The sequence below is a fragment of the Rhinopithecus bieti genome, unplaced genomic scaffold (genome assembly GCF_001698545.2).
Source record: "Rhinopithecus bieti isolate Rb0 unplaced genomic scaffold, ASM169854v2 scaffold_15769, whole genome shotgun sequence".
Lineage (NCBI taxonomy): Eukaryota > Metazoa > Chordata > Mammalia > Primates > Cercopithecidae > Rhinopithecus > Rhinopithecus bieti.
The window spans coordinates 371,502-383,678 of NW_016809129.1; the positions used below are offsets into that span (position 1 = coordinate 371,502).

The window sequence follows — 12,177 nt, forward strand, 5'->3', positions numbered from 1 at the left end:
CTACCTCATCAAAATTATTGACTGATGATTATTGACCAGTCAAAATTACATTTTTTTTTTCATGTTACACCAGAAGACATACTGAAATTTATGCTTTTTCATAGGGAAAGTTTTAAGAAGAGTAATTAAGAAAAGGCAAATCAAGATCTCTGACTGTCACCAAAATTCAATTTGTAAGTGTAGAATAAAATAACTAGGATTATGTTTTAAAAGCTCTAGAAATAGGAATCAAAAGAAAGAAGAATACTTAGGAAATCCAAAAGGATTTAAAGCATAAAAATACATCCCAATCAGTCTCCATGCAATCTAAGGAGGCCTGCAAACTTTATGAAGGGAGTTGCCAATATTGGATCACTTTGGAAATGGTGAAATAAGCATTGGTAACTGTATGAATCTAGGAGTCTGGTCAAAAGGACAAGGGCTAAAAGACTGAACTTGGGTCATGCTCTGCCTATCCCAGGAGGTGCTAACCTGTGTCCTGAATCAGAGGATTTTTCTGTTGACAGCTCTGGATTGTTTGGGTAGATACTGGTAGGGCAGAAACTGTCCTAACAATATCTGCCCAGAAAGACGGGAAAGAGGAGGAAAAATTCCTCCTTCCACCAGGAATTCTCTGGGAAGCACATAGGATTTCACGCTACTAGTTTATTCCCAAGAGAAGCTACCAAAGCTTGGTAACTACCAACTCTAACTTTTGTGTCTCTAAGTGCACTTCTCCTGGGATTACAACTAATTGAACCAGGGATTTAAAGGAATCTCAGAGGACTGTAAGAAGAATGCTTCGAGGCCGATCCCTGTCTGTAACATCCCTGAGTGGGCTTCCCCGGTGGGAAGTCGAAGAACTTCCTGTGGAGGAGTTACTCCTCTTTGAAGTTGCTTGGGAGGTGACCAATAGAGGTTTGTACTGCTCCTGAAGGTGGATATTTGCTAGGTGATTGAAGAATGTAGAGTAAGATTTCACAGATGACTCTCTAGTGATAACCAATTGCCAGTGAGTGAGGAAAGCATTTAAATGGAATGTACATTTAAGTTACATTCAACCTTGCCTATTACAACAGGCTATGAATACAGACTTGGCTGTGTGTTGAAGAGGGAGAAAGTTGAAAATATTAACCGTTGCCATGGAATGTGCATTTAAATTAAAATTTAAAATCCATATTATGACAAAATAGAAATAAAAGTTAATATTTACTTTTTTTGTTTTAAAATTTTCCTCAGCAAAATAGTATAATTAAACATTTTATTTTAGGAAGATGTATATGTGATTAGAACCAGTTGGAAACTTTAACTCTACATTCTGTTAGTGATCATGTGAAATGCTTAATAATGTTTCTAATTCACAATTAGCTTGGAATTAAAATTTTAATTCAGGAGCTTCTCAAAAGGCAAAATACTGTGCTCCTTTTCAGAATGAAAGTAATTTTTTCTTCAATGCTATGCTTACGTAGGAATTATAAAATAAAGAAAATCAAACTGATAAATTTAAACCAATTTGCAAGTGAGCTATAACCTCATTTGTGCTGGGTAAGAGAAGGCAAGGTAGAGAACCACAATGTAAATGATTTTTAAAATAAAGACATCTGTAAAATTATAAAAACAATTCCTTGTGGATTTATACTCTCTAGTTTAAAAGTGTCAACACTATTGAAGAAACATTAACAAAGAAAAAGTAATGGTTTTGAAGACTGAGTTCTTTAAGATCTTGATGAATCAAGCCAACTGATTGCCGGGTAAATGGCAGTGACGACCTGTGTGATTTAAAGGATCTGAAATTATGACATGTGTTGTGATATATAACATGCTTATTTTTCATTTTATGTTTATTATTACATGTCTATTACGGTACCCTAAAGGATTTGAAATAATAACCAGAATGTGGTTATTTCCATTACTTCCTTCTTTTGGCTAATCAGAGCCAGCGTAATCTCAAAATTAAAGGCATTATACATGGCACGCATTCTGATTTTTCACCTTATACTAACTGTTCAAAGTTCTCGTGTGTATACATTCATAAAATCAAAATTACAAGTCAATTTTGCCTATGTAGAAGTGGACAGAATGCATATAAGAGAACAAAGCACAGTCTTTTTCTTTGTAGTTTAGTGAGAAAAAAATCTAGGAGGACAGAAACGTTATTACAGAGAAGTGAAGTATTTTATGAGTACCTGTTTCTGTTGTTTCTTTTAATTATTTTTTATTCTTTTCCTCAGAAATCTTTATCCTGAAATGAGTACCTGTTTTAATGTCTTTTCCTAGTCCCAAATTTTCCAGTCCAGTTTTAAATATGCCCAAAGTTCCTGGGAACAGAACTATCTCTATTACATGTGAATCCCACAGTATGCCTTGAAATAAAAGTTTTCTCTAGAGAGTGGGCAGGAGCTCAAGGACATAGCTTATCGGTGGATGAAACCGGCCGGGCGCGGTGGCTCAAGCCCGTAATCCCAGCACTTTGGGAGGCCGAGATGGGCGGATCACGAGGTCAGAAGATCGAGACCATCCTGGCTAACACGGTGAAACCCCGTCTCTACTAAAAAATACAAAAAACTAGCCGGGCGAGGTGGCGGGCGCCTGTAGTCCCAGCTACTCGGGAGGCTGAGGCAGGAGAATGGCGTAAACCCGGGAGGTGGAGCTTGCAGTGAGCTGAGATCCGGCCACTGCGCTCCAGCCCGGGCGACAGAGCGAGACTCCGTCTCAAAAAAAAGAAAAAAAAAAGAAACTGGAGGGCGACTCTTAACACTGGGAATCTGCACGAGTTTCCGCACCTTAACAGAGCCCCTTCTCCTCTCTTCTTTTCTCATCATTTAACAAACGTTAATGGAGCACTGTTTCCTGGGCACTGGGAACACGCCAGTGAAACTAAGTTATTTTATGGATCTTATAATCAGTAGCGTGTGTGCTGATCTCAGGGTCTAGAACAGTGCCTGGTACATAGAAAATGCTCAATGGATTTTTTTGAATAAAGGAAGACATTTATTTTTCAATCCCTAAGCTGCCTTTAATACTTACTTTCTATCATTTCCATTTCAAGGGGAAGGGAAGTGTTTTTGCGGAGAGGTTCCCACAATGTGATTTACCCAAGTTGGTATCATCTTCAATATATCTTTATTTTAGTATTGTCATAGCCTGGTATGGTTAGAGATTTTCATATAGATGGATAATTATTGTGTTTATTCCTAAGAGTGCATTGCCACTGCAGTTTCTTTAAATTTAATGGTTTGAATTTTTACTTCCCTGCATTTCATAGTAGTGATATGAGGTATCTTAGAGATCATGCACCCCACTCCTCCACTTTATAGAGAAAATTGATTCATAGAGGCATCTAATGATCAAGCAAATAGCAGAGTTAGGACCAGGATTTAGGTCTTCTCCAAGGCCAATTCACTATTTTACTATTATGTAAAAATTAAATATTATAACCTCGGTTTTCAAAGGAAATATCCTATAGATGAAAGAACACAGAACTTGCAGTCAAAGGTCGTGGATTTCTGAAAGTTTTTGAAAAAGAACCCCTTAAGTTGAATAACAGTGTCTTCATAAATAAAATGAATGTTATATTCTCCAGTTTTCTTACCATGTTTTCTGGCAAACAAGGAAGTGTATTCACATCTAAGAAAACAAGAGGTTTCTTAGGAGAAAAATCCCTTGCTGCCAGAATTTTGTCCATGAACAATGGAAATGTGAAAAACTTACCAGACGAGACAGTCACAGTTAGTTCTGGGTACTAATTCTCACTCCTCAAAATAACTTTTGTTAATCTTAATCTTGAAATTTATTGCTTTTATTCATTAATCCATTTTATTATTCGGTAAGGATTCATCAAGTGTCTATTAGGTATCAGGCACCGAGAGGTGACGGAGATAGAGTTAAGAATACAGAACTGATTCTTTTTTCTTTTTTTTTTTTTTTCTTGAGACAGCGTCTCGCTCTGTCGCCCAGGCTGGAGTTCAGTGGCGAGATCTCAGCTCACTGCAAGCTCCGCCTCCCGGGTTTACGCCATTCTCCTGCCTCAGCCTCCCGAGTAGCTGGGACTACAGGCGCCCGCCACCGCGCCCGGTTGATGTTTTTGTATTTTTAGTAGAGACGGGTTTCACCGCGTTAGCCAGTATGGTCTCGATCTCCTGACCTCGTGATCCGCCCGTCTCGGTCTCCCAAAGTGCTGGGATTACAGGCGTGAGCCACTGTGCCCGGCAGAACTCTTCATCTTCAAGAATTTACAGATTTGTAGAAGGTAGACATTGAACATACAATACAGTCAAATGTGAGGAGTGTGAGACTAAGGGAACCAGGTGTCCTAAGACTACACAGTGTACCGTGCAGTGGTTTCTAACCTAGTTACCTAGAGGTTTGGGAAAAGCCTCTCTAATGACGAGATGTTTGAGTTGACACTCGAAACAGTGTCAACTCACTGTTAGGATGAATAGCTAATGGGGAGAAAGCGTTCTATGTGAGAGAACTATATATGCCAAGACGCAGAAGTGTTCTCTGTTCGAAGATAGGAGAGGGGCTCAGAGAGGGAAAAGGAGAGGAGTATGAGAGAAGATGGGAGAGACCTGCAGGGACTAGATTGTGAAACTCAGGGGGAGTTAATAGCCTTAAGGAGTTTTGTCTCCAGGCTATGAATAATGAATGGGGAGTCATTGCAATTCTATGCATAGTAGTGGGAAGTGCTAAGTAGTCAGATGTGTTTTGGAAGAAGCACTGTTACCAACCGAGGGAGAGGGGAGTAGGGAAATTAGACTGTAGTGTGACCTAGGATGGAAAGTTTTGCCCAAATGTGGGGTGAAAAATGTTTACTCTCTCCTTTGCCCAGGTCTTACTACAATCGTTTCTTCTGCACAGACTTGCTCAGAACATTACAGCCTATGGAGAAATTATCTTGTTAAGGATACTTACGATCATTAAAAAAGTTTGGTAAATATGGTCACACATAGTGAAAGTTAATTTAAGAGTTGTAAAGACTTGCGCAATGTAGTCCCTAAATAAATGCTTCCTTCTTAAAATGGACTAGAAACAATTTGTTTTTGCTTAAGCCAACTTATTGCTGGACATAATACTTTACCTGCTTCCTCCTGAAACTGGACACTACACCTCTGAATAAAATGGTACAAGTGGCACAGGGAAGAATTCAGAAAACTGTAGTCAAAGTGGTTATGGAAGAAATTATAATCATGAATCCACTCTTCTAAGACAGGAGTTCTAAAGGTGAGGACTTTGATATAAGTGAACTCAAGGAGTTTCTTTTCTTTTTCTTTTTTTTTGAGACGGAGTCTCGCTCTGCCGCCCAGGCTGGAGTGCAGTGGCGCGATCTCGGCTCACTGCAAGCTCTGCCTCCCGGGTTCACGCCATTCTCCTGCCTCAGCCTCCCGAGTAGCTGGGACTACAGGCGCCCGCCACCGCGCCTGGCTAATTTTTTGTATTTTTAGTATTGACGGGGTTTCACTGTGGTCTCGATCTCCTGACCTTGTGATCCGCCTGCCTCGGCCTCCCAAAGTGCTGGGATTACAGGCGTGAGCCACCGCGTCCGCCCAAGGAGTTTCTAAACCTTCAGAAAATCTATCTAAAGATTAGGTGCATGTGTACAGAAGTGCTTTTTTTCAGAGAAGAGGACTTCATACTTTCATCAGCTTCCTGAAGGCCCCTGTGATTGCTGTAAAGAACAACTGCTCTAAAGTTTACTACTAAGCCACGGGGCTCTTTTTGGTTAACGCAGAAGTTTTCCAAATGGTTTTCTCCAGAGCAGAATAAAAAGGGTTCCATCCTTCCCAAGACGTAATGATGTTTATCTTTTGTGATACCGTTTGTGTTCTTCCTCTTTTTCTCCCACCCACCACCACTTTCAAAGATCTATCAAGGCCCAGGACGGTGATTCACACCTGTAATTTCAACACTTTTCAAGGCCGAGGCGGGAGAATTGCTTGAGAGCAGGAGTTGGATACCAGCCGGGGGAACATAGGGAGACCCTGTTTCTACAGAAATTAACTGTAGTCCTAACTGCCTGACAGCCTAAAGCGGGAGGATCACTTGAGCCCAGGTGTTCTAGTGAGGCTTCAGTGAGCAAGATTGCGCCACTGCACTCCAGCTTGGGTGATAGAGTTAGACCCTGTTTCAAACAAACAAACAAAAGCAAAAAGATCCATCAATTTGTTCCTCCATTCCTTCACTTACTCTCTGGCTGTCTACAGCCTATGGGCTCTAAAGTCAGACTGCCTGATTTGGAATTCCAACTCTACCATCACCTAGGTGAAGTTGAGATTTCTTGCATAGCCGCTCTGTGCCTCAGTTTCTCCATCTGTAAAATAAAGATAACACCATCCACCTGTAACAATGTTGTGAAAATTAAAAGAAATACCAATTGTAAATCACTCAGAACTGTGCCTAGCATTTAATAAACACTCTGTGGGTATTAGCTTATTTCTTTATAAAATGTATTCATAATATGAGGAAGTTAGCTCATGTATTGTCATACCAGCTTTCACTTTGAATGAGTCCATAATTGCATTTTTAAACACAAAAGCAGAAGGAATATGAAAAAATATATATACACCAATGTTACTTCAATCATGGGATACATAGTAATTAGGATTTCTTTGCCCTAATTACTGGTGTGGATAAGCCAGTGGGCTATGTCAGTGGCATCTCAAGCTGTTATCACACCATGTGAAACACACAACCTATGTAAAAACTATGCTTGGTTGCACAGCTTCAAGGAAAGCACCAGTCTACTCACTTCCTTTTCATTCAGCATGCCGTGTCTAGGCCCCTTTCATATAAAATATTTGGAGCTGCCATTGTAGGTATAATCGGTGGCAGTGCAGGTGGTCTTGTTCAAAGTTTGAGTATCACCTTCCACTGCCAAGACTGCAGCTGCTTTGATTTTAACTATCTAGAAAAGTACTGGAAACACAAATATTTGCTGACCATTGTCACAAGTAGCACCTAATCTCCTTCCTACCAGACCCGCTGCCTTATAAAATGATGTTCTAACTGTATAATGACTTCCTCTGCTTCTGCAACTGTGTTTTGGAACAGGAGGGTCAGATTAGTAGCCACACACACTGAAATAGTCATACACTTCCAAAGTCTGTAATTTTTAAGCATACACTAAATAGTGAAGTTTCTCCATATGTGTATAATATGTATATATGCATGTATACATATATAAAGAGACAGAGATGGAGAGAGATGGGGGAGAGAGAGAGAGCGAGAGAGAGGCAGAAAGAGAGATCCTTATTTTGGTTGATATCTATTCTACACTTCTTTGGAATTGTGATTTTTAGTAAATTGGCAGTGTTGCCAGATGCCGACTTAGGGTTTTAACAACCTCATTGTTATATGTACCATGGTAGTTCATCTTTTATTTCAGGTGAAAAGTGTGATACTTTGTCCTCACACTACACATAGCCCCCATGTTGTTCCAGGAAAATAGAGATCAATAAAATACAAAGTACTTGTTTGAAATTGAAGGTTAAGTTCAAATTCAATGACCTATGCTGTGGTAAAATGATCATTCATTAATGATATTAAGTGTTTTCTTTGTTAATGTCAGAATAAAACTATTTATTTGCAGATTAAAAAAAAAACGTGTATGTAAATCTCCTTGTTGTATACTTCGAATTTGAAAATAGGAATGACCCTGTCTCTATGCTGTTGCGTTCACTGGTATTCTAGCTTGCTAAGAGAGAAGTTTGGAGCAAAGTGTGCTTTGTAAATAGTAAAAACCGAGGTAACCTGTAGCACAAAGTGTACTATATAAACAGTAAAAACTGAGGGAAAATATAGGGAGAAAAAAAGGCTAAAATGGTGTTGGAACATAAGAAATAGCAGTAAAAGAAGCTCCTCATAGCAAGACTATACAGGGAAATATCTGGAGGGACAAAGATTCATTTACAATCAGGCCTCAACCAATATGAGATGGACTTTCTTTTATTGATATATAACATGTGTTTATATTTATCAGGTACATGTGACATTTTGTTACATGCGTATAATGTGTAATGATCAAGTCAGGTATTTGGGGTATTCATCACCTCAAGTATTTACCATTTCTATGTGTTGGGAACATTTCAAGACCTCTCTTCTACTATTCTGAAGTATACAATATACTGTTGTTAACTATAATCACCCTACTTTGCTACTGAACATCAGAACATATTCCTTCTATCTAACTGCCTGCTTGTTTCCATTAACCAATTTCTCTTCATCTCCCTTCCTCCTACAACGTACACACCCTTCTCTGCCTCTGGTGTCTATCATTCTACTCTCTACCTGCATGACATTAAACTTTTTAGCTCCCACATATCAGTGAGAACATGCAAAATTTGTCTTTCTATGCCTGGCTTATTTCACTTAATGTAATGACTTCTGGTTTCATCCATGTTACTGCAAATGACATGATTTTATATTTTTATGACTGAATAATATTCCATTGTGTGTATACCACATTTTCTTCATTCATCCATTGATGGACACTTAGGTTGATTCCATATCTTTGCTAATGTGAATCGTGCTGCAATACACAGTGTGGTACTGGTATCTGTTTATTATTCTAAATTCTTTTCCTTTGGATAAATACCCAGTAGTAACAGGATTGCTGGATCTTACGATAGTTCAATTTTTAGTTTTTTGGGAAATCTACATACTGTTTTCCATAGTGGCTATACTAATTTGTATTCTTACCAATAGTGCCTAAGAGTTCCTTTTCCTTCACCTCCTTGCCAGCATGTGTTATTTATTAATTTATTTAAACCATGGAGATTCTAACTGGCATAAGATGATATCTCATTGTGGTTTTGATTTGCATTTCCCAATGATTAGTAATGTTGAGCATTTCCCCATACCCATTGTGCATTTGTGTGTCTTCTTTTGAAAAATGTCTATTCATATCCTTTGCCCATTTTTTAATGAGATTATTTGTTTTTCCACCATTGAGATGTTTGAGTTTCTTGTCTATTCTGGAGATTAATTCCTTGTCACATGAATAGTATGCAAATATTTTCTCACATTCAACAGGTTGTCTCTTCACTCTGTTGATTGTTTCCTTTACTGCGCAGAAGTATTTTAGCTTAATGTAGTCCCATTTGTCTGTTTTTGCTTTGTTGCCTGTGCTTGTGAGGTCTTAGCCAGAAAATCTTTGCCCAAACCAATGTCTTGAAGTGTCTGCCTTATGTTTTCTTTTAGTAGTTTTATAGTTTTGAGTCTCATATTTAAGTGTTTAATCCATCTTGAGTTAATGTTTTATATGGCAAGAAATAGGGGTTGTATTAGGCCATTTTTGCATCACTATAAAGAAATATCTGAGGTTGAGAAATTAATAAAGAAAAGAGGTTTAATTTGCTTGTGGTTCCACAGGCTGTTTAGGAAGCATGGCACCTACATCTGCTTGGCTTCTCGTGAGGCCTCAGGAAGCTTTTATTCACATCAGAAGGCAAAGCAGGAGAAGGCACATGACAAGAGAAAGAGCAAAGGAGACAAGAGGAAGATCCCAGACTTTCTTTCTTTCTCCCTCCCTCCCTCCCTCCCTCTCCTTTCCTTCCTTCCTCCCTTTTATTATTTTATTTATTTTCTTGAGACACAGTCTCACTCTGTTGCCCACAATGGAGTGCAGTGGCACACTCTTGGCTCATTGCAACCTCCATCTCCCAGGTTCAAGTGATTCTCATGCCTCTGCCTCCTGAGTGGCTGAGACTACTACACCTGGCTAATTTTTGCATTTTTAGTAGAGATGGGATTTCGCCATGTTGGCCAGGCTGGTTTTGAGGTCCTGACCTCAAGAGATCTGCCCACCTTGGCCTCCTAAAGTGCTGGAATTACAAGTGTGAGCCACCACAACTGGCCCCAGACTCTTTTAAACAGATATGTGAACTAAATGAGCAAGAACTCACTTATCACCAAGGAGATGATGCTAAGCCATTCATGAGGGATCCTATCCCATGATCCAACCACCTCCTGACAGGCCCCATCTCCAACATTGGGGATTGCATTTTTTTTTGAGACTTATATGAAATATTTTAATTTTAAAAAATTATATATATATATTTAATTTTTCCATAAGTTATTGGGGTACAGGTGATATTTGGTTACATGAGTAAGTTCTTCAGTGGTGATTTGTGAGATTTTGGTGCACACATCACTTGAGCGGTATACTGCACCCTATTTGTAGTCTTTTATCCCTTACCCTCCTCCCACCCTTGCCTGCAAGTCGCCAAAGTCTATTGCATCATTCTTATGCCTTTGCACCCTCATAGCTTAGCTCCCACCTATCAGTGAGAACATACAATGTTTGATTTTCCATTCCTGAGTTACTTTTAGAATAATAGTCTCCAATCTCATCCAGGTCACTGCAAATGCTGTTAATTCATTCTTTTTTTGTGGCTGAGTAGTATTATTTCATGTATACATACGCCACAGTTTCTTTATCAACTCGTTGATTGATGGGCATTTGGGTTGGTTCCACGATTTTGCAATTGCGAATTGTGCTGCTATCACATGCGTGTGCAAGTATCTTTTCCTGTAATTACTTCCTTTCCTCTGGGTAGATACCCACTAGTGGGATTGCTGAATCAAACGTAGTTCTACTTTTAGTTATTTAAGGAATCGCCACAGTTTTCCATAATTGTACTAGTTTACATTCCCACCAGCAATGTAGAAATGTTTCCTATTCACCACATCCATGCCAACATCTACTGTTTTTTGTTTTTTGATTGTGGTAATTCTTGCAGAAGTAAGGTGGTATCATATTATGGTTTTGATTTGCATTTCCCTAATCATCAGTGATGTTGAGCATTTTTTCATATGTTTTTTGGCCATTTTTATATCTTCTTTTCATAATTGTCTACTCATGTCCTTAGCCCACTTTTTTTTTTTTTTTTTTTTTTTTGAGATGGAGTCTTGCTCTGTTGCCCAGGCTGGAGTGCAGTGGCGTGATCTTGGCTCACCGCAAGCTCCACCTCCAGGGTTCACGCCATTCTCCTGCCTCAGCCTCCCAAGTAGCTGGGACTACAGGCACCCACAACCATGCCTGGCTAATTTTTTTGTATTTTTTTTTAGTAGAGACGGGGTTTCACCATGTTAGCCAGGATGGTCTCGATCTCCTGATCTCATGGTCCGCCCTTCTTGGCCTCCCACAGTGCTGGGATTACAAGCCGAGCCACCGCGCCGGGCCTAGCCCACATTTTTAATGAGATTATTTGTTCATTTTTTCTCACTGATTTGTTTGAGTTCATTGTAGATTCTGAATAATAGCCTTTTGTTAGATGTATAGATTGTGAAGATTTTTCTCTCCACTTTGTGGGTTGTCTGTTTACTCTGCTGACTGTTCCTTTTGTATGCAAAAGCTGTTTAGTTTAATTAAGTCTCAACTACTTATCTTTGTTTTTATTGCATTTGCTTTTGTGTTGTTGATCATGAAATCCTTGCCTAAGCCAATGTCTAGAAGGGTTTTTCCAATGTTAGCCTCTAGAATTTTTATAGTTTCAGGTCTTAGGTCTAAGTCCTGAATTCACCTTGAGTTGATTTTTGTATAAGGTGAGAGAAGATGATCCAGTTTCATTCTCCTACATGTGGCTAGCCAATTATCCCAACACCATTTGTTGAAAAGGGTGTCTTTCTCCACTTTATGTTTTTGTTTGCTTTGTTGAATATCAGTTGGCTGTAAGTATCTGGGTTTATTTCTGGGTTATTTATTCTGTTCCATTGATCTATGTGCCTATTTTTTATAGCAGTACCATGCTGTTTTGGTGACTATGGCCTTATAATATAGTTAGAAATGAGGTAGTGTGATGCCTCCAAATTTATTCTTTTTGTTTAGTCTTGCTTTGGCTATGCATGCTCTTTTTTGGTTCCATATGAATTTTAGAATTTTTTTTCTAATTCTATGAAGAATGATGGTGGTATTTTGATGAGGATTGCATTAAATTTGTAGATTGCTTTTGGCAGTATGGTCCTTTTTGCAATATTGATTCTATCCATCCATGAGTATGAAATGTGTTTCCCTTTGTTTGTGTCATCTATGATTTCTTTCAGCAGTGTTTTGTAGTTTTCCTTGCAGAGAACTTTAGCCTCCTTGGTTAGGTATATTCCTAAGTATTTTATTTTTTTGCAGCTATTGTAAAAGGGGTTGAGTTCTTTTTTTTTTTTTTTTTTTTTTTTTTTTTTTTTTTTTTTTTTTTTGAGCGGGGT

The 12,177-nt window shown here is 38.8% G+C and overlaps 1 protein-coding gene across 2 annotated transcripts in view; it reads left to right on the forward strand.

The window, feature by feature from the left end:
• Positions 1-450: 450 nt before the first annotated feature.
• The window catches only part of GYS2 (glycogen synthase 2), a 78,934-nt gene continuing 67,207 nt past the window's right edge, over positions 451-12,177 (forward strand). For both annotated transcript variants that reach the window (XM_017888609.1, XM_017888611.1), the window contains exon 1: positions 451-897. In XM_017888609.1, the coding sequence (XP_017744098.1) occupies positions 777-897 (121 nt within the window). In that variant the 5' untranslated portion in view covers positions 451-776. The remainder of the gene's footprint in view (positions 898-12,177) is intronic.